The 18,743-nt window shown below is 45.6% G+C and overlaps 1 protein-coding gene across 2 annotated transcripts in view; it reads right to left on the bottom strand.

Annotated features, from left to right (window-relative positions):
* Positions 1-7,566, bottom strand: part of ST3GAL5 (ST3 beta-galactoside alpha-2,3-sialyltransferase 5) — a 46,244-nt gene extending 38,678 nt beyond the window's left edge. Inside the window, exon 1 of one of the 2 annotated variants that reach the window (XM_034659474.1) lies at positions 7,365-7,566. In XM_034659474.1, the coding sequence (XP_034515365.1) occupies positions 7,365-7,449 (85 nt within the window). In that variant the 5' untranslated portion in view covers positions 7,450-7,566. The remainder of the gene's footprint in view (positions 1-7,364) is intronic. The other variant, XM_034659476.1, reaches the window with a different exon arrangement.
* Positions 7,567-18,743: the final 11,177 nt, after the last annotated feature.

Consider the following 18,743-nt stretch of genomic DNA (forward strand, 5'->3'; position numbering starts at 1 on the left):
GTAGACTGAGGAAAACCGCTTACAAAACAGAACTCCTCCTTTTTGGGTCCCTCCAAGCTCTAAGAAAACACCTTACATAATAGCTCTCCAGTGGGGGGCCCCTGTGGCAGCAAATTATTCACACAGAATATGCCCCCAGAGAACAAAAGTCTGTGGCAACCCCATGAATACCACAAACAGAGCAAAACCTAGAAACTACCTTTAAAAAAAAAAAAAGACTTTATTTATTTGAGAGAGAGAGAGCACGAGAGAGCACAAGTGGGGGGAGGGTCAGAGGGAGAGGGACAAGCAGACTCCCCGCTGAGCAGGGAGACCAGGATCATGACCTGAGCAGAAGGCAGATGCTTGACCAACTGAGCCACCCAGGTGCTCCTAGAAGCTACCTTTTTAACAGATTTCCCTCTTGATTTAAACAAAATACAAGTAGTTGGGCTGAATAAGTAATAAATAGCAGAAAATGAAAATCAGTAGAATTGACAGTTAACAAAAGGATAAACAGGCTCCAACATGGGACCTTCCCCCAAACCTGAGTAAAATGGGAAACACAGGGTATGAGATGATGGGAAAGTGTGCGTGCAAGCTCTAAAAGAACCAAGATCCTCCTCCCAACACACACACACACACACACACACACACACACACACACACAAGGGGTGGGTCCCTAAGTCCTGGCATTATGAAGTGACATCGCCAAACCAGACCTGAGCAATACTCCTCAGGGAGCCGCTGTCCAGGTGAGTAGGGAAGGGAAGGTGAAGGATTCGCTAGGCAGTTTTACGCAGTAATCCAGGATTCGATAAGCCTCATTGTCCTAGAAGAAGCAGACTAGTCACGGACAACCCAAATCAGAAGGCGGTAATGACCCTAGAAAAGGAACTGGAGGGACCACAACTGGAACCTGCCATTTGGCAGGCCCTGGCAGTTTTGAGATGGAAGGACTGGAAACAATCCCATAGAAGGAAAAGGAAAGTTTTGTTTGGGCCACTTTATGCTCAGAACAAATGAAATATGTTTAAACTCTTAAAACCAACAACACATATTTAGGTCTGTAAGAGGCATGGCTAAAACAGAGAATTTCCTTTTACACCCCATCCATATCCCTTTTGCTCTTTGCTCCAAATATTTGGAAAACCACTATTTGGGCAGGCCCCTAAAGAGGTACGCTGCCACTCACATAACCAGTTTTAATCAGGCTTGGAGTACAGGCCCCGGGCTACAGCACTAGCAACACGGACACAGTGTCTTCTCTAGAGACTCTCATAATCTTATTTTAAAAATCAGACAAGTACATCTACCACCAGTGTCATTATTTTCATAGTATTTCTTTCAAATTTATTCTACCTGGGACATAAGGGCTGTGTTACAGGATGTTTTAGATTTGGGGAGGGGTGTGTGTCTGGGAGGGGGTTAGAAAAGGTCCTCCCAGGAAGGAAGGAGTAGGACTTGGTGGATGTGGGCAGGCAGGTGTCAGCTGGGCGGGGACAGCAGGCACCAAGGGGAAAACTTTGCATGGAGTGTCTGAAGGTCCACCAGCAGGGAATAATGTGCAAACAGAAGCTGGAAAAAGAAGCAGGCCAAGCCATGGCGGGTTGGAATTTTATCCTGAGATAAAAGGAGCAACAGGGTGGGGTGGGGGGGCTGGGAGTTAACTGGAAAATGGATTTTGGAGAGACCTCTCCTGAGGTCAGACTGGAGATGGGGAAGCCCTCTTGTGCCCCGAGACCAGTTAGGAGGCTGCTGTGGAGACCCAGGGGAGTGATGATGATGTGTCCGGGAACCCACCGACCTGGACAGAGAACAGAGCCATCTCAGCCACCTCAGGTGACCTTCTCAACAATGTTGACAGGAGCTGTTCTCAGGCGTGGGAGGGATACATTTGCTTCCTCACCACCTCCAGGTCAGACTGCTTGAGTCAGAATGCCCCCTAGACACTTCCCCTAGGTTCTGTCCCCTACAGTTTCTTAACCTCTCTGAGCCTCAAAATCCTCGTTTGTAAATCCTCGTATAGCTTTTGTGAAAATTAAGTGAGCTGACATATATAAATATATAAAATGATATACATCTAAAAAAACATGACATATGTATATAAAACATGTCTAGAACAGGTGAGGATAAAGTGAGTCAGCATAGCATTTATCTTTTTTCTGATCTTGTCTACGTGTTGTGGCATGTGGGTTTGTTGGGAGGGGGATGAGTTTAACAAGATTTTCACAAAAGAGCCCACTCCCTCTTTGCCAACCAAAAAACACAGCTAGATTCCTATGATCCTAGATTTGCTTGGCAGACAACTGAACCCTACCACCAGAATTGCTCTAACTGTCCCCTTTATCAAGACAAATCAGCTCAATGTTTACAGGCTAGGATGCAGAGCTGTGCTGTCCAGTACAGTGCCACTAGCCACATGTGGCCATTAAGTACTTCAAATGTGGCCAAACCAAACTGAGATGCGCTCTATGTAAGTAAGATACACACTGGGCTTTGAAGACTTAGTATGAACAGAAGAGTGTAAAATACCTCATTAATAATTTTTATATTGATTTCATAATATATTGGACATATTGGGTTAAGTAAAATATATTACTAAAATTAACTTCATGGGGTGCCTGGGTGGCTCAGTTGGTTAAGCGTCCGACTCTTGATATCAGCTCAGGTCTTTATCTCAGGGTCATGAGTTCAAACTCCAAGCTGGCCTCCACACTAGGTGCAAAGCCTACTTAAAAAAAAATTAATTTCACCTGTCTTTTTAAAGTTTCCTTCTTTCTATCTCATTGGTTCTATTTTAATTGCTATGTTCCTAACTTCTTAATTTAGCTAATTAAATCATTACTTTTTGCCATTTTTCTTGTTAATATGAGCAATTAAGACTGTACATTTCCCCCAAATACCAAGTTAGTTGCACCTCACAAGTTTAAGTGTACAACTCATCCTACAAGTCTTGACATATATGTTTATTATTAGTTATCTTTCAAATCTAATTATTTTCAAATTCAGATTTTCAAATATATTTTTTCAAAGTATCTTTTAAAATAGATATAATTTAGTTGCATTGTGTTCAGAGAACTTGGTCTGTATGGTACTAATTCTTAGGACTTATTTCATGACCAGGTATATACTCAATTTTTGTAAAAGCATAATCTTCACTTGCTGGGACCATGTTTTCTATATAATCAGTGTGATCAAGCTTATTGTTTGTTGAAATAATCCCTTATTCATTTTCAGTCAGCTTGTTCTATCAGTTACTCAAAGACGTATGCTAAAAATCTCCCACTATGGTGGCAGATTTGTCAACTTTTTTTATCCTTCTGTTACTTTTTACTTTATATAGTTTGAAGCTGTGTTATTAGGTACATAAGAGTTTAGAAGTTCTTATATTACTCAGAAATTGAAACTTTGATGCACCTGTATCTTTTAATTTTTTTAAATGTAGCTACTAGAAAATTTTAAATTATGTGTGGCTTGGGTTATCTTTCCACTGGACAGCACTGGTCTAGAGAAAAGATAATAAACAAGCAGCCTGCACCAACCACCAAGTCCTGGAAGACTAAGGATGATTGCAGAAAATAACAAGCAAAGAGAGGAGGGTGTTGGCAGCCCTGTTGAAGCACCATACTCTGTCTTCCTCTCTTGCTGCTGGAGTCTAGCTACTAGGAAATGAGACCAAGATGTTTGTGAAAAGCAGAAAGGAGGTGAAGAACAAGACAGAAGAGGATAAAAAAGCAGAAGCTGAGAAAAGGCGGCCAGGAAAGAAGGAATTCTACACATATAATTGAACAACTACTTCTGCTCTGAACTCAATGCATTTAAGCCTTTAATTATGAAAATGACACTCAGTATTAAAAACAGCCTTATTGTCCAAAAGGCAGAACTATTTAAAGTAGAGCTATTTTGTTATTTTTATCAATTTTCTCTCTTTGAATTAATCAAATCATATCATATGATACTTAACTATTATGATTCCAGATACTAAAAACTTGAAGGGAAAAGGAGAAGGATTCATAGGTTATAGGAGTTGGTAGAACCATCCAATAACTTAATCCTGGATATTTTTTCCACGCCAGAAGAAGAGAACAAAAATATCTTGTATAGCCTCAAAAGACCAACCAGGAAATGGGCTTCTCTTCTAGGATGTGGAGGAATTCTTAGCAGAAATCCAGAAGTACAGAGAAGGCAGGTCAGAGAAGTAGAAACAAGTATACGAAGTACAATGTTACGAAAGCAGAGGGAGAAGAGGTTCCCAGAAGAGTCTGCAGCAAGAAGGCTGGAAGCTGAGATAAGGTAAAGCAGTTTGGCCACAGAAACTCTTCCCTGACAACATTGCTCTTGGGTTTCCCACAGCTCAGCCTGCCCTGCTGCCTGACTCTGGGGTGACTGGGGCATGGAGGTGACTGCACTTGCCAAGAGCATATGGGACATGGGGCACAGCCAGGTAGAAACTGATCATGACTCCTGGTAGGACTCCTGCCTGTCTCCTTGGTGAAAAGTCAATGCTGCACTCATCAGCTAGTAGAAGAATGTACTAACAGTATGCTAATAAAAAGTAACCACTAATTACCATTTAATAACCATATTGATCACTGTACTAATAGCATAATTAATAAAAAATTGGAATAAAACAGCTTTGCCTGCAGCTCCCAAAGCTGAGTATACACACATCCATGACCCCTTTATCCCACACCTACTATACCCCCATCAGAAATGCATACATATGTATACCAAAGATAGGTACGAGAACAGTCACAATAGCATTACATGCAATAGCCAAATGCTGGAAACTGCCCAAATATCCATCAACAGTGCACAGATAAATATGTGATTTATTATTCACCCAATGGCCAAAATCAGCAATGAGAGTGAGCACACTACGAGAGGCGTCATGAGCGAATATCAGAAACCTAACTCATGAGGAAAGATGGCAGACTGCAAGATCCTTGGTCAGGCGCGGGTTATCCTCGGGGAGGTAGGGACTGGAAGGGAGCACCTAGGGAGCTCCTGCTTCTTGATCTGAGTGCATAGCTGCGTTCAGTTTGGAGAATTTGTGAATATAGTAGGTGTACTTACCTTTTGTGTATGTCGGGAAGGAAGGAAGGAAGGAAGGAAGGAAGGAAGGAAGGAAGGAAGGAAGGAAGGAAGGAAGGAAGGAAGAGAGAGAGCGAGCTCACCAGGTAAGACGAGCCTGATAATGTCCTTGTACCCCTCTAACCTCATTTGTCTCTCCCTCCCTTACACAACTTCCTTGCTCCCCTCCTGCACGTGTGCTTAAGCTGGGTCTCTCTCCTTGGGAAGCCCACATGTCACCACCCATATTTACCGCTTCTTCCCACATCAGGCTGGCGATTTGTGTTCCCCCCTCCCCGCATTTTGGATGCCTTTGCTAACTTAGGCCATTCACGCTGATCCAGCCCTAGCTTCTCCTTTCTCAGCAGTTAGGAAGTTTGTACCATCCTTGTGTATCTTCCCAGCTATTTTATTTCTCCCCACACTGCCCAGCTAGACTAAAGACACAGAGCATGCCCTTTGGGAACGATCTCAACCCTCCATAGGCAGTTCACATTAAATCGTTCCTCAGGAGCTAGAAGGGTGTGGAAGATGAGCCTCGATCCTTCTCAAGAACTGCTGGCTCCAAGACACACCCCCATGTCCCCCCTTCCCAGCAGCTGGATGGAGTCCTACAGAGAACTCTGAACCTCTTTTTATTGTCTGTTCACCTCCCCTCACTGCTGCCAAATAGCATGGGGCTAACTTGGCAGTTTATGCCAAAATCATAAGCATTTTCAAAATAAGTAGCCATAAACGTGAGTTTTGGGAATTTATGCCTGTCAGCCCTCTCCCTCTTCCATTAACCTCCTAATGCCTTCCCATCTCACCCATTTCTTTTCTGGCCTGAGGAAGAAATGGCTACTGATCATAACTAAGGTTCATTTCATTTTACAAAAACAGCAGCACTCACATAATGGACAGACACGAGAAAATACTCATGCCATCCTGGTTATTGGGCTCTGGCAGTTCACAGCAAGCTTCTGTCCAAGTACTGGTTGGAATTTAGGTGATCCCAGCTCTAAGACTAGAAATCTAAGACATTCTTCTAAACTGTCAAGCTTTCCAGATTACACAAGTGAAACCACAGCCCACCACGGTTTTGAGTCTGTGCGCCTTCACTCCACAGACATGGATTCCTCTTCCACAGTTTCAGGACACGCATACCACTGTGGAAGAGGATTGGCACTTATAAACCAAGAGAGCGAGGCTAAACACCAGAGGGCAGGAGATGCGTCTCCTTCCTCTTTGTAACCCCAGCACCCAGCTCCCTGCTTGACACCACAAGCAGGCAAGCCTAGGGTGCCAGATGAAACGCAGCACAGAAAACTATTTTCTCTTTTAGAAGAACGATACCTAATTAAGCAAAGGCCACGAACACGAATTAAGACATGAGCACATAAAATTCGTTTTTCAAGTCATCTACTGATTTGCAGGACCCTCTTCACTGGTAAACACATTCTTGGGTCAGAACCACTGAACCAGAGGCCTGGAAGAGACCACCAATAACAGCAGCTCAAACCTCCCAGTAAAGACCGGGAGACAGAGCCCCAAATGGGGACCAGTGTCGGCCAAGGTCACCCAGCTGGTGTTGGGTAGGGACAAGATCCTGCCTCTCCCTATGCGGCCGGCTCCTCTAAGAGATGCCCTCGGAAAACCTGAAGTTACTTACACACTAGCGGCGTATAATGAATGCATGCCCACGTCAAGTCACTGCTTACAATTCAGAGGAAAGCAAAGGGTCACGAAAACGTGTCTCTTCCTTAGGGCTGGCATCAGAGAGGGGGCAAGGAAGGTCACTGGCGGATTTCTACCAGCAGACGCCACACATCGTGCTTTCCGAAGGATGCAATGGCCAGTCTGGGGACCCGCTAGTTACCCTGCAAAGGGTCCCCCAATCCTGTTCCAGGGAAATGAGTTAACTCGGCTCCGCTGGCTAGGAAGCTTCCAGCAATGAATTAAACCCCGAGCCGCTGCGAGAAGCCGCGGGGGGAAAAGGGCCAATGCGGCTGGACCCGACATCCTGGCGGTNAGAAGCCGCGGGGGGAAAAGGGCCAATGCGGCTGGACCCGACATCCTGGCGGTTCACCCCTGCGCCTCCACCACGTCCACACTGGCGCGGCGCCCCCCGCTCCGTCCACGCGGCCCGAGGCCACGACTCTCAGCCCGCGCCCCCGCGAGGCGGGTCTAGGGGCACAGCGCCCTGGGCGCTGCCTGCAGGGGCTGGGGCGGAGCCGCCAGGCCCAGCTAGGCAGGGGCTGGGAGTCATCGCCGCCGCCGCCCCCAGCCCGGGGGCCCCGCTACGCCGAGAAGGGGGCTGCGCCACTTACCTCGGCCGGCAGGTGCCGCCGCCACCGCCTCGGTTCGCAGCTGCAGGGGACGCCGCTCCGCGCCTCCCGCCGCCTTCGTCCTCATGCTAGGGAGGGGGCGCCGGCCGGCCGCCAGTCCCGGGCCCCGCGCCCCCGCCCGTCCCCGGCGCCGCGCTCGCGCCCATTCAGCACCGGACCGTCCGCTCCCCCGAGCGGATGCGGAGGAGGGACGTGGGGCGGGGCCGGGAGTCACGAGGACAGGAGAGACCAATCGGAGATCGTGAGGGGGGGGTCCCGCGGCGGCCCCACCCCCGAGACGCGCGACCCCTCCACCCCAAGCGGTTGGGGAAGCCGGGCGCCCCCAGCAGGACGTAGCCGGGCGGGTGGGCTGGGAGGAGCCAGGGTGTCAGGCACCCAGCGCTCGCTTAAACTCTGCGTGGCTTAGCGGGTGAGGGAACAAAAGGTACAGCTTGATTGTAGGCTTTCACTGCGCGTAGGACTGGTACTTAAGGAGCCGGTGAACGGAGGGGCTTTACGTAGTCACGTGCTTCACTTGCTAGCACAAACCCCGAGGCCGACCAGGGTTGAGAGTTCCTGGGGCCCTGAGACCCTTGAGAACTGCACGAAGGCAGCCTGGGCGTGTGTCAGGGCACTTGCGAAACATCTTTATGTTGTTCCACGTGTCCGAGAAGAAGGAGATAGTGCTGATTACCACCAGTATCAGAGATGGGCAATTGAGGCCCAGGGAGCAGAAGTGAGTTACCCTAAGTCATTGGGGCATTTGGTGGCAGAGCAAGGATCAGAACCTGCGCTTGGAGTGCCCCTTTCCATGCCTCAGGAGTCTCGCTTGATTCTGGAAGAGGAAATGTCATACAGTTTTTTTAAGGCATAAATATTAGTGAATCCCCAAATTCAAGAATCAAGAGGAGTTTAAAGCACTGATATGTTATTTCTTTAACACAGCTGAATGTGTATAATGCGCCTGCAACATTTCCGTGCGTTAGGACTTGTTGACTCCTCAGTGAGCTCAGTGAAATTGCCTTCAGAATTTTTTTTCAGGTTAACAGATTCAGAGCATCGCGGTCATGTGCCGGTGATACCAGTTCCGGTTTAAAAAGGAAACTCCTAGACACTGAGCCAAATATATTTACGTCAACTGAGAGTTTTGTCGCTCTTTTTCGCAACAGTTTGCACAGGGTTTGCGCAGCTCCCAAAAGGGTTCGGAAATGTCTGTGCTCTTTCCCCGGTGGGGGCAGGGGTGCTGGAAAAAATGTGGTATCTGGGTAACAAAGGTCAGAAGGGAAATCTTGGAAAGGAAAGGGTGGCGGGTGGGGGGGACTCCACCATCATACTTTGCAAAGGGATTTTGCCAAAAAAAAAAAAAATGTTTCCAGGTAATTCTAAGGTGAGGACACGGGAGCATTTTGAAGATATTTGAGGAAAAGCTATCACTGGGAGATCTAAATCCATTGGATTGGCCAAGGCTGGCCAGACCGAGCAACTGGGGGGGGGGGGGGGGCGGGAATCAGTGACAGCTGCAGGGAGAATGCTGAGCACCTCACCACTTCTCTCTTGGAGACCAGCCCAAGGCCAGCCTGCTTGATCAGACACTCTTTACCTCGCTTTGCCTCAGCTGTTCTTCCCCTTTCTCCCAGATACTCCTTGTCGGTAAAGCACCCAGAAAGTATTATGGCTGACCTAAAGATCAGGACACCCAGGCTTGGAAGAGTGGGTGTCAGGTGAGTGTGAGAAAGAAAGGGAGCTTGAAACTGCCTCCTGTCCCAGCCTAGCAGAACGACTGTTAAGCTTACCCGCACCCACTACCCCATTCACCCCTTTCACGTTGGGTGGGAAGAGAAGCTGACTTGTGCAACAAGACAAGCCCCTGCCCTAAAACATCCTTTTTACTGGCTGCAGAGCATCCTCAGCTACTGTTCTGCGCTGAGATAGAGATCCCCGAGCTGTAGGTTCGGGTCCGCCACTAGATCTTAAAGCCTTAGCTGGAGGGGCGCCTGGGTGGCTCAGTCGTTAAGTGTCTGCCTTTGGCTCAGGGCGTGATCCCGGGGTCCTGGGATCGAGTCCCGCATCAGGCGCCCTGCTCTGCTGGGAGCCTCCTCCTTCCTCTCCCGCTCCCCCTGCTGTGTTCTCTCTCTCGCTGGCTGTCTCTGTGTCAAATTTAAAAATAAATAAATAAATAAATAAATAAATAAATAAATAAATAAAGCCTTAGCTGGAAATCTCTTCAAGTCAGTGGCTGGTCTCAGAAAAGCTCAGGACCCTGACTAGCAAAATGGCCAAACTATTTGTAAATTCGGGACAGCTACCGTGATTTTGTTATTCTTTAGTTCCTTGTGTTCATTACTTGCTCATTCTGATAGCAGGCATTGTAGTTGCCCCCAACATCCACTCCCTCTCCCCCCTGTGATGCAACATATGGTTCAGGTAAATCTGCCCCACTCTTAACTCTTTGAGGGAGCTCTGATTGGTCTAGGTCAAAGGTTCTCAAAGTATGGTCCGTGGACCCCTAGGGGGTCCCTGAAGACCTTTCAGGGAATCTCTGAAGTCAAAATTATTTCGTAATTATCTAAGACATAATTTACCTTTCTCATTGATGGTGCAAAACTACTGATGCCTTCACAAATCAAGGTGGTGGCACTGAACTGTACTCATATCCTTCACCATCACAGTCATGGTAAAAAACATATATTTTTAATTAAAAAATGCAGTTTCATTTAAGAATATTCTTGATGGAGCAGTAAATATTACTAAATTTATTAAAATCTCAACCGTCAAGCATGTATCTTTTTAATATTTTATATGATAGATTGGAAAATGCACATAAAACCCTTCTGCTGGGAACTGAAGCATGGTGCTTGTCCAAGGGAAAGCTCTTGTGCGGTTGCATGAACTAGCTGGTGTTGCGGGGGCAGGGGGCAGTTGTGGAAGACCATTTTTACTTGAGAAAGCAACTGACAAATTATGGTTATTTGGTAGACATTTTCGTGACAATCAAGTGAGCCTGTCTCTTCCAGGAAAACAATGGCCTGTTGGTTGCCAATGATGAAAAAATTCCAACTTTCAAAAAAAATTTAGAATTTTGGAAGTGTTTGTATCACCATGGGACAGCTTCTCAATATTTAAGGACTTTTCTGATGGGACCGAGGTGATGTTAACACATAGGATTCAGAGATAATGGATCACGTGTGATGAGCCAACCCTTGGAAGGCCTGCATTTACTCAGTGAATCAAGGTTTTCCAGATGGCTAATGCATCATGTTACAAAATCACACACGGGCTAAAGATGAATTTTAAATGCAAGGCAGACAGTGGATTTTGACTGTATGAAAAATTTATGGATAAGGTTTCAGATTCCACAGTGCAACAAGACTAAGAAATGTCCTCTCGTAGAGTTTTAGTATAGTACCAAAGAAGAATATCCAGAATTATCTTAAAAAGCTGTTAAAATACTCCTCCCTTTTCCAATTACATGTGGATATGAAGCAGATTTTCTTCTTGTACTTGAATAAAAACGATTTGCAACAGATTGAATACAGAAGCAGATATGAAAATCCAGCTGTCTTCTATTAAACCAGACTTAAAGAAACTTGCAAAATAAAAAGTAAAAAAAAAAACAATAATCCTTTCTTCTCACCATCTTTTTTATTTTGGAAAACATAGTTATTTTGGAGGGGATATTAGTACCTTTTAAAACATATTAATTAACTTGTTATAACATATGAATTTATTGTTTTATGATTATTTTATTAATTTTATTTTTTAAAAAGTTGTTATTTATTTACTTGAGAAAGAGTGTGTGAGAGCGAGAAGGAGTAGGGGGAGGGGCAGAGGGAGAGGGGGAAGCAGAATCCCCACTAAGCAGGGATCCGGGGACTCTGAGATCATGACCTGAGCCAAAGGCAGACGTTTAAATGAATGAGCCACCCAGGTGCCCCTGTTTTGTTAATTTTAATAAATGTAATTTCTAATTTGGCATATATCGATAGATGAAACCTCCATTAAAAAGATTCTTTGAGATCCTCAGTAATTTTTAAGAGTGTAAAGGGTCCTAAGACTAGAGCTTGAGACCTGCTGGTCTAAGCCACCCAGAGTCATCCCATCCTCCTTGCCACTAGGATTGATTCATGGGAGGCCATAGGAACCAGACTGACCCAGTCAGAGGAAATCTCAGATTTATGGGACGGTGGGAGAGAGATGCTCTCATCTCCAGCTAGGCAGGGGTCAGGCAGTAAGCAGCCTCAGAAGCTGCTGATAAGGCAGTCATGTTAGACTACAAGAAGAACTTATCTTAGAAGAAAATAATGCTGAGGGAAGCAGAGAGAGAAGTTAGAAAGAAACCATTCCCTTTATGACATTTTTGAGCCACTAGATCAAACCAGCCCTGCAGCCCATCCTACCTCTATATACTCCAGTTTTATGAATCAGTGGAGTCTACTATGGGTTAAACCAGCCAACCTCAGGCGCCCCCTTGATGTTTTGTGTACCTGTTTGTGAATATTTTTACCTCAATAGGGGCCTAAGGCCTTAGGATAGTATACTTTCTAGGGTCTATTCATTCAACTTTTTCATCGTATCATCAACGTAAGTTAGCTTCTAGAGAGAAGCTGGAAGGCAGAGCAGGGACTGGGAGGAAAGGGACCTAGCACAGACAACGGGAGTCAAAAGTGCCAAAAATACTTGTGAGAACAATAAGGAACAGTGGCATATGATCTTGCATAGCAAAGTTATAGCAGATTTTTACTTTCTTTTGCTGTTATGTATTTCTCAGATTGAACAACATGAGCATGCATTGCTCTTTTAAGGAAAAAAATAGAACCGTATTATTATTTAATAGCCCTTGAAAAGGACACAGGCTTAGAGAGCAGGTTGGCATCAGGATATGGCAAGAGAAGTCTTGGGCTAAAATTGCTAGCAGGAAGAGAGATCTGTGAGGGATGCAGATAGGCCCGGAAAACAAACTTCCTTTCATTTACAGCTTTGCCAAGAGCCAACCTCAAAGATTCAAGGGGATGAGCAAGAATCCCTAAGGGTTAGGGAATCATTAATTATGCCTCTATCAAAGTGGCTGGAATATTTGCAGTCGAGAGAGAGAGACCAATGTGAAGATTAGGTCAACACTAGAAAAGGCTTGAGATACCACGTTAAGTGAAAACAAAAAAGGGGACACAGATTGTGAGCAAACTTCTATTATGTGGCCAAAAATGAGAAGAGAACTTGGAAAAAGAAAACAGTTGTGGTGTTAGGGTGGTAGGATCATGAGTAATCTTTTTTCCCTTTGTAAGAGATGTCCTTTCATGTTGTTATAATGTTGTTTTTTACAATAAATAAAGCTGAAGGGAGTCATTGGTTCCAATTACTGAGGTCTCAGAGGCTTTTCCAGATGGCCTGTTTCTTTTCGCCTGCCAAATGGCTCTCATCTGACACCAAGACAGAAGCTGTGCCTTCCCTAGGGCCTGGCATCTTCGAAGCTGTTAGGGGTGATGCTGTTGTGACTATTTTGTAAGTGGCCAGAGGAAAGGAGGGAAGGAAGCTGTAGGAGCCAAGCCTGAGGCTGTGTGGGAGGCAGGGGGTGGGGTCAGCCATCCCTCACCCTCTACCAACGTCTTGTCCAACCGGTTTCCCACCCAGGTATTGTCTTTGTATTTTTCTCCTGGCGAGCTTCACCTCCCCTTCGGACTCCCATCCTTATGTTCCTGAGATACTGTCCCTCCCTCAGTCCCCAGGGGCTGAAGCACAGCTGCGGCCAAGAGAACACAGACCCAGACCGTCTGCTGCCCTAAAGCACAAAGGAAGTCAATCCCTTGAGGTTTTTCTAGGAATGTTTCCTGTGAGCAATCACAGGGAAAAAGCAGGAGTGAAACAAAGGAGGGAAACATCAGGGGAAGGCTGTCTGGTGACAGAGGGCCGCCTGGATTGGGCAAACAGTTCCACTCAGACTGAATCCTTCTAGAAGTTGTGGGCCCCATATTCAAGCACATCTGCCTCTCATTCCATCCTTCCTTCACCCATATATTCATTGCACAAACATTTACCGAGGGCCTGTCTTGTGCCAGGTATGACGCTAAGTGCTGTTCGAAAACTATTTCACTTGATCTTGACAACCCCCCCCCTTTGCAGTAGGATCTTCTTATTCTCATATCTTATCTAAGAAAGTTGAGGCTTGGAGAAACTTAGGGACCTGAAATAAATTGCCAGAGGTCACATGGCTAAGAAGTAGCCAAGCCAGGATTGGAATCCAGGCCATCAGACCCCAGAGTTCAACTAAGGCACAGTCCTTTCTCGAAAGGTCAAATTGTCTCACTGAAGAGAAAGGCACTTTAAAACAAATGAACAAGGAAAACCAGTAACACAATGAGATATAACAGAAGGACTATTCACGAAGAGTCATAAGAGCAAGGCGTGGGGGTTGGGCAGGGGGTGGAGACACGGCTGGACCGGCCTCAGAGCTGCTCAGGGACCATTGATTCTGGCTTTGAGGGATGATAAGGTGGGTATATCAGTAGGTATATTAGTTTGGGGCTGTATTCGTTTTCTATTGCTGTGTGAAAAATCACCACAAATTTAGCAGGTTAAAACAGCACGAATTTACTGCCTCACAGTTTACGTCCAGGTCCAGTGTAACCGAATTCTCTGCCCAGGGTCTCACGTGACAGAAATCAAGCTGTCGGCCAGGGCTGCTGTTCTTACATGGGCTCAGGGTGCTCACTCAAGCTCCCCGGGTTCTGGCAGAGTTTATTTCCTTGCCGTTACAGGATTGAAGTACTCGGGGTTGTTCTGCAAGCTGTTGGCCAAGGACCACCCTCGGCTCCCAGGGGCTGCCCAGGGGTTCTTGTCATGTGGCCCCATAGAAAGTTCACAACACAGATGGTTGCTTTCTTCCAGGCCAACCAGAGCACAGCTGTATGACTTTTTCTTCTACTACCAATCGGACAAAACTTTCTGTTTTTAAAAACCTCGTGTGATTAAGTCGGACCCACTCACCCAGATAATAACCTTATTTTAAGATCAACTGGTTTAGGGCATTAATTACACCTGCAAAACCTCTTCACAGCAACATTAGATTAGTGTTCGACTGAATAACTGGGAGAAAGCGTGCATCCACCAGAGGCTAGAGATTCGGGGCGCCATCTTAGCATTCTGCCTACCACAGTAGGATGTAGCAAATGGAGAAGATGAGGAAGATCAATCTAGGAAAAGGATACAGGGTGAGCAAGGCTTCTGGGAGACTGCTGGAAAATGATAGAAAAATGAGTGCCATGTTTCCAAAAACATGGGAGAGTAGATTCTGGAGAAATCCACCAAGTCAAAAATCCCTAAGATTCTGGGGAAACTATTAAAAGCCTGTTTTTACAACAAAGCTGAGCTGACAGGAATGGGAGGAAATCCCTTGGAGGCAGAAACAATGAGAGAGTGTGAACCCAGAGAAGTGACCAGGAGCCAGACTTTGCCGTGGAGCCCCTGTTAATTCTGGCCGAATGGGCTACAGAGATAGAAGACAAAGTTAGACTGAAGTGGGATATGAGAGTAGACTGGAAATCCTTATGAATACCCAGAACCTTCAGAAGATAGAAATTTTAGTGGATGCTGTCAGATCTTGCTCCCCAAGGGAAACAGTGGTATACATTCCATAGACCATTACTTGCCTTAAGATAGCCGATTTTATTTTTATTTTTATTTATTTGTTTGAGAGAGAGCACAAGCAGGGTGAGCAGCAGAGGAAGAGGAAGAGGCAGGCTCCCCGCTGAGCAGGGAGCCCAACACGGGGCTTCATCCCAGGACCCTGAGATCATGAACTAAGCCAAAGGCAGATGCTTAAACGACAGAGCCACCCAGGAGGCCCAAGATATCTGATTTTAGTTCAGAATGGTCCAAAAGAAAAAAAAAGTTTCCCCTGAAAATTTCTAATCAAAAGCCTGTCCTAATGCAAGTTTGGGGCTAGAATTCATACCCCCTTTTTGACCAAAAACCTTTTAAAATGGTCCTAGGTTCTCAGGATTCTGGGATCCAGCCCCATGTCCCCCAGTCAGGCTCCACACTCAGCAGGGAATCTGCTTGGGATTCTCTCTGTCCCTCCCCCTTCCCCTGCTTCATGCTCATTCACACTCTCTGTCTCTCTCTCTCTCTAAAATAAATAAATCTTTAAAAATAAATAAATAAATACATACATACATACATAAATAACTAAGCAAGTCATCTTGCAAGATCAAGGGCAAAATAAAAGCATTTTCTGACAAAAAAAATTGCTGGACATACCCTAAGTCATGGAACTTCTAAGAGATATACGTTAGAGAGAAGGAAAATGATCTTGGAAGGTCTGAGATGCCAGAAGTAGAGTATGAATCAAAGGCACAAATGAAAGAGATAAAAAGTGAAACCTGATTCTGAGAAAACAACCAGCTGAATGCACACCACCACGAAAATCACTCATGAGCACCCTAAGATTGGGAGAAAAACATGTGTACGGGAGCAATGGGAGATTAGATTGGGACCAGAATTTGAAAGGTTTATCAGTTGAAGGTGTTTGGACTTTATTCTCCTGGTAGGAGGAAGATACTGAGTTTTGTTTTTGTTTTTTATTAAAAAAGGATAAGATGGGAATGCCTGGGAGCAGGACCAAGCAGGTGGCACCCTTGAGTGAGGGAGGCTGGGTGAAAGACAATAGGAAGTGGGGACGATAAGGGGGGACTCTGCCACTGGAAAGCCCTCTCTAAAGGGGGCAGTCACTGCTCAGCTCTTGCCCACTGCCGCCATGTGGGAGTTGAGCACCCTGTGTTGCCAGATCTTTAGTTTTCCAGAGAGGCTATAATCTGAGGTTTTGGTCAGTTTTGTTTCTCTCAGTTTTTAAAATAGGGCTACAAATTCAATTTTTTGAGAAAATTGCATCACAAATGAAGATGTATGGTAAAACAAAACTTTCACACGGAGGGCCTAAAGGGTTGTGACATCTGGACTGATGAAAGCGATGATGTGGAAACACTAATTTGGTGGAGTGTGCAACGTAGGCTTAAGAGGCTGGTCCCAGCTCTGCTGCCTCTTCAAAAATGATCTTGTCTGGTCGGGTTTGGTTTTGTTTCTTTACTCAGGGATGCTCTCATATTACTAAATAGGCTGTTAAGTCCATATGGGTGGGGGCCTTATCTTCTCTGAACACGCCATAGATAAAGCACATTACCTAGCTTTCAGGGGGTAAGGCAGACAACCTGGTGAGAAATTAGATCCCTTCTTCTCCCTCCCCCAAGTCTCATTCTCAAAGAATTGGAGGTGTTGTTTCCCCCCTTCAGCCCCTCAGGGTTGCTGTACCCTAGGGATTTGGGTTTCCCTTGCCCAACCTCTAGTGGATGGCCTCCTAAAGAAGCTGAAACCTGTGCCCAGTTCCCCTAAAATGCCCTAGGAGGTAAAGAACCTTCTACAGGAATGCCTGAAGATGGCAAGTACTGGCCACTAAATGCCACAACTGAGCAAGAAGCTGGAGTCCTGTGGTTGAGACTATGGCTGGCCTGTGTGTGGTAAGGGCATCTCTGTGGGCCCTGGAACAGCAGATGTCCAGAACCAGACATAGAAGTAAATGGTAACAATGAAGGAGGAGGCCCCTGACCTATTTTCCGGGTACCATATAACATCTAGAGTTCTCCTACCATCACCTGGGAGGAGGAGGGAAACTCCCAACAGTGGCTAATGTCAGTCATCTGGTCAACCAGACACAACCAAACTTAGAAAACAATTGGCACTATTGTGCCAAACCTGTGGGCACCTGTGAAGTGTTTGTAGATGGCAGGAGCTCTACCAAGATGGAAGTTGAGGAAGGTGGGAGAGGGGAGTTGGTAGGAATGGGAGAAGTGAATAAGCCTTGGATCCCCAGAAACATGTCACCACCTCTGCTTATCCCGGAGGGGCACTCATCCTCTGTGATCATTTTCCTAGAGTCGACAAGAAAAAATCATTGCTTTTCCACTTTATATACAACTAAAATAATATTGTTTTAATGAAGTATAAGAGACCTACCAAAAAGTTCCAAAATCATCAATGCAAAGCTCAATGAATTCTCTCTTAATGAACAGACAATGTCAAAAACAGGTCAAGAAACAGAATATTGCCTACCTTCCCAAAGCCTGCCTTATGGCTCCTTCCGGTCACCACCCTCACCTTCTTCCTGCGATGGTAGCCACTCTTCTGACTGCCAGCCCTTAGATTTGTTCGGCCTGTTTTCAAACTTTACACATTGCGCTTGGGAGTTCCATCTATGTTGCTGAGTGCAGCTTTGATTTGTTCATTGCCATTATTGCATAGCATGGAAATACCCCAATTTATAAAATCCCCTTGATGAACATTTGGATTCTTTCAAGTTGAAGACTATAACAAATAGTGCTGCTGTGAATGTTCTTGTTCATGTCTGTTGGTGGCTTTGGGTTTTTTTTAACCTTCAAGAAGGGGAAGAGCAATCTTGAGAAAGTAGTGGAGTGATGGGAAGTCCTGGAGTCATCTCACCATAATTACTCATGATTATAACATTTTACTGAACTAAAATGATCGGATAATACCCTGTCAGTTCCCAGCACTTTCCTTGTACTCAGTATAGCTACATGTAGACACTTAAAAACTCAAAAAGAGTCAGAAAGGGAAGCAATCCTATCACCCAGCCCAGAGTTTCCCAAACTTCAGTTTTACAAAGGCCGTCTTTGTGATTTTTGCCATATTCTTGTACCACCCGGACAATCATTTCATATTTTTCTTTTAACTGTCTAACTTTTAACATTTAAAGACCCATTCCTGGGGTGCCGGGGTGGCTCAGCTGCTTAAGCATCTGACTTCCGCTCAGGTCATGATCTCAGGGTCCCCCGTTCATCGGGGAATTTGCTTATCCCACTCCCTCTGCTTCTGCCCCTCCCTCTGCTTGTGCACATGCACGCTCTCTCTGTCTCTCTCTGTCTCTCTCTCTCAAATAAATAAATAAATACATAACATAAAAAATAAAGATCCGCTCTTGCCTTATCCTAAGAAATAACAGCTATGAACTCATAGCTTTGATAGGTGGCTACATTGCTTTTCTTACACGTTAAAACAAGCATGTAACTATTCAAATACGTTCGTCACATGTGTGAGATATCCTCTGTTGCCTCCTTCTGGTCCATTACTTCCCCTGCTCTGTCTGGAAGCTGACCTCCAGGGACTGCCTCCACCAGCTCCCTCGCTCTCTGCCTTTGCATGTATTCAGTTGAGAGGCACTGAAAGGGGACTAGAGGTCAGGGCATGTCTCGCTACCCTGGCGGTGTGTTCCATTCTCTATCAAAGGCTGCGGGTCTGGCCCAGCTGCTGTGTCTCACAGTGAATAATGTTACCTCCTTGCCTCTCCAGATGTTGCAAGTCCCTGGCATTTTACAATTT

This window comes from Ailuropoda melanoleuca, chromosome 4, assembly GCF_002007445.2.
Source record: "Ailuropoda melanoleuca isolate Jingjing chromosome 4, ASM200744v2, whole genome shotgun sequence".
NCBI classification, from domain to species: Eukaryota; Metazoa; Chordata; class Mammalia; order Carnivora; family Ursidae; genus Ailuropoda; species Ailuropoda melanoleuca.